Source organism: Hoplias malabaricus, chromosome 18, assembly GCF_029633855.1.
Source record: "Hoplias malabaricus isolate fHopMal1 chromosome 18, fHopMal1.hap1, whole genome shotgun sequence".
Lineage (NCBI taxonomy): Eukaryota > Metazoa > Chordata > Actinopteri > Characiformes > Erythrinidae > Hoplias > Hoplias malabaricus.
Window position 1 is genome coordinate 32,448,993 of NC_089817.1, and position 2,510 is coordinate 32,451,502.

General features: G+C 35.7%; 1 protein-coding gene across 1 annotated transcript; it reads left to right on the forward strand.

Moving 5' to 3' along the window:
• The first annotated feature begins 766 nt into the window (after nucleotides 1-766).
• On the forward strand, nucleotides 767-1,780 carry LOC136674253 (trace amine-associated receptor 13c-like). The gene has a single exon (XM_066650157.1). It carries the CDS (start codon nucleotides 767-769, stop codon nucleotides 1,778-1,780), a length of 1,014 nt encoding a protein of 337 aa, XP_066506254.1.
• The last annotated feature ends 730 nt before the right edge of the window (nucleotides 1,781-2,510 follow it).

A 2,510-nucleotide genomic window follows, 5' to 3' on the forward strand; every position in this document is an offset into this window, starting at 1 on the left:
TTGTGTATGTTTTGTTATTTCATTAATAAATTATCTGTGTTGTAGCGTGTGCGTCCGCCTCCGTTAGTCCGCCCTTCACATCCCCGTGACAAATCCCAATCAGTGGGTCTTGCTGTCATCTCATGAAGTAGGAATTTCCCTTGAATTTAATTATTACACCTCACTAGACAGTTTATGTTTTTTTCTTTTTGGTTATTCATGTGTAAACACAGTTATGTAACTCTACTGTCATTTTTTCTGAATCGCTCTGTAAAGCACTTTGAATTGCCATTGCGTATGAAATGTGCTCTATAAATAAACTTGCCTTATGTAGATTTAATTACAAAGATAATTCACTTGTTCCATGAACTGGACACAGCTGGACACAGTGAATAAAGTCAGTAATATCAGCCATGGGTCAAGCTGAAATTTTGTAACACAGTCAGTTTAGGAATATATTAATTTTCAGAAATGTTTCATGTATAAAACCAACACAGCAATTTTAGGCAATGTTAAGAATTCAATCATAGATCCTTGTAATATGGAAAAAAATCTGAGATCATTTGTTTTACTATTATTATTATTATTATTGTAAACACTCTCATTAACCTGATGTAGAAATTTTAACATTCATGAGCCTGTTTGAATGTTACTCAAGAGAATAATTTCAGGGATTAAAAAAGCCAATCATAACAACGTGGGAGGGTTCATGCCTCATTATAAACAGGCACAGTGATGTGGAATTCATCTCTGATCAACACTGAAACATTTTTAACTTCTTATTCAGATGAATAACACAGATCTTAGGCAAGACATGTCAGTGCAGTACTGCTTTCCTGAAAATAACTCATCTTGTAGAAAGGAAGCCCGAACAGGCCCTGCTTATATGTTTATGTTCATTGTTCTCTCATGTATATCTGTGTGCACTGTGTTTCTGAACCTGCTGGTGATCATCTCCATCTCTCACTTCAAGCAGCTCCACACTCCAACCAACCTGCTCATCCTCTCTCTGTCTGTGGCTGATCTTCTTGTGGGACTGTTTGTAATGCCTCTGAACATAATGCAACTGATAGACTCCTGCTGGTATCTCGGAGAACTGGCATGCTGTATTATTCTAGTGACAGATTCTTTCTTAATGTCCGCCTCTCTCTGTAGTCTTGTTTTTATTGCAGTGGATCGGTTCCTTGCTGTGTGTGACCCTCTGCTTTACTCAGTTAGAGTCACAGTTTGTAGAACTTCATTGGTAATACTTCTAGGCTGGTCTTTATCTGTATTATATATAATCATATTTTACTATTTTAATGACCATTTATTCCCATTCCAAATTTCCACTAAATGCACTGGAGAGTGTGTCTTGCTCCTGAAGCACTCTTGGGTCATCACTGACCTTGTGGTGTCATTTTTAGCCCCTTGCTGTTTTATACTATTGTTGTACTCAATAATCTTTAAAGTAGCAAGGCATCAATCCAAAGCTGTTAGAGCTGTGAAAAATGGCAAACAAGGGGCCAACATTGCAAGCTCTTCTGAAACTAAAGCAGCAAAAAAACTAGGCACAATCATTTTCATTTATCTGACTTGCTGGATACCTTTTTATTTAAGTACGCTGACAGTGGAAAACTTGACATCTTCATCTATGGTTTGGACTGTATTTGGATGGCTTGTTCTCATTAACTCCTCTGTGAACCCACTGATATATGCCATTTTCTATCCATGGTTCAGAAAATCAGCTACATACATTATAACTTGTAGAATATTTCTTCCATCATCTTCAAAGTTGTATTTGTTTCCTGAAAATTTTTAAACTAGTGAGGTGATTTCCCATTCATTGTGATATTCTAGGTATGTGTGTGTGTGTGTGTGTGTGTGTGCGTGTGCGTGTAACATGTACGTGCTGAGTTATATGTATTAATCTTCATATATAATTTCACACTGTACATCAATATAAATAGGCATAAATGGGCATGTGCACCTGTACTTGTTATGATTGTACATAGCACATTCACCCATTGTTAAATCAACACTATTAGTGTTAAATTAACACTGTTAGTGCAATATTTTAACACTTTCAGTGTTAAGTTAACTTTAATAGTGTTGATTTAACACTGGAGAATTTATTGTGTACAGTCTAGACTTCTTAGGAACAAGAATTATTACAGCTGATTTAAAAGATGCAGGGACAATTCAAGGAATGAATAACAAATTAAAAATATTCACAAAGAAATTAATGTTTTTATTAGTGTATTGCTACAGGATGGATGCACATATATACGTACCAGGACCATTTCTAATGTTCTGTTTCTTTAATCAAACTCTAGCATTACAACATGGATGTCCTCATGTGTCAATGTCCAATTGTAGGGTATGAACAAAAAAAACCATTATAAATCTCACTTAGTCTGTCCGATAAACTCGTATCTTCACAGGGAGCAACGTGTTGTGCTTTGTAGTCTGTAATATGCTTGAGGCCAAAGCTATTCTAATTTTGATTATTATTGTTAAGAATTGTGATTGACCCCTGAGTGATAGATATG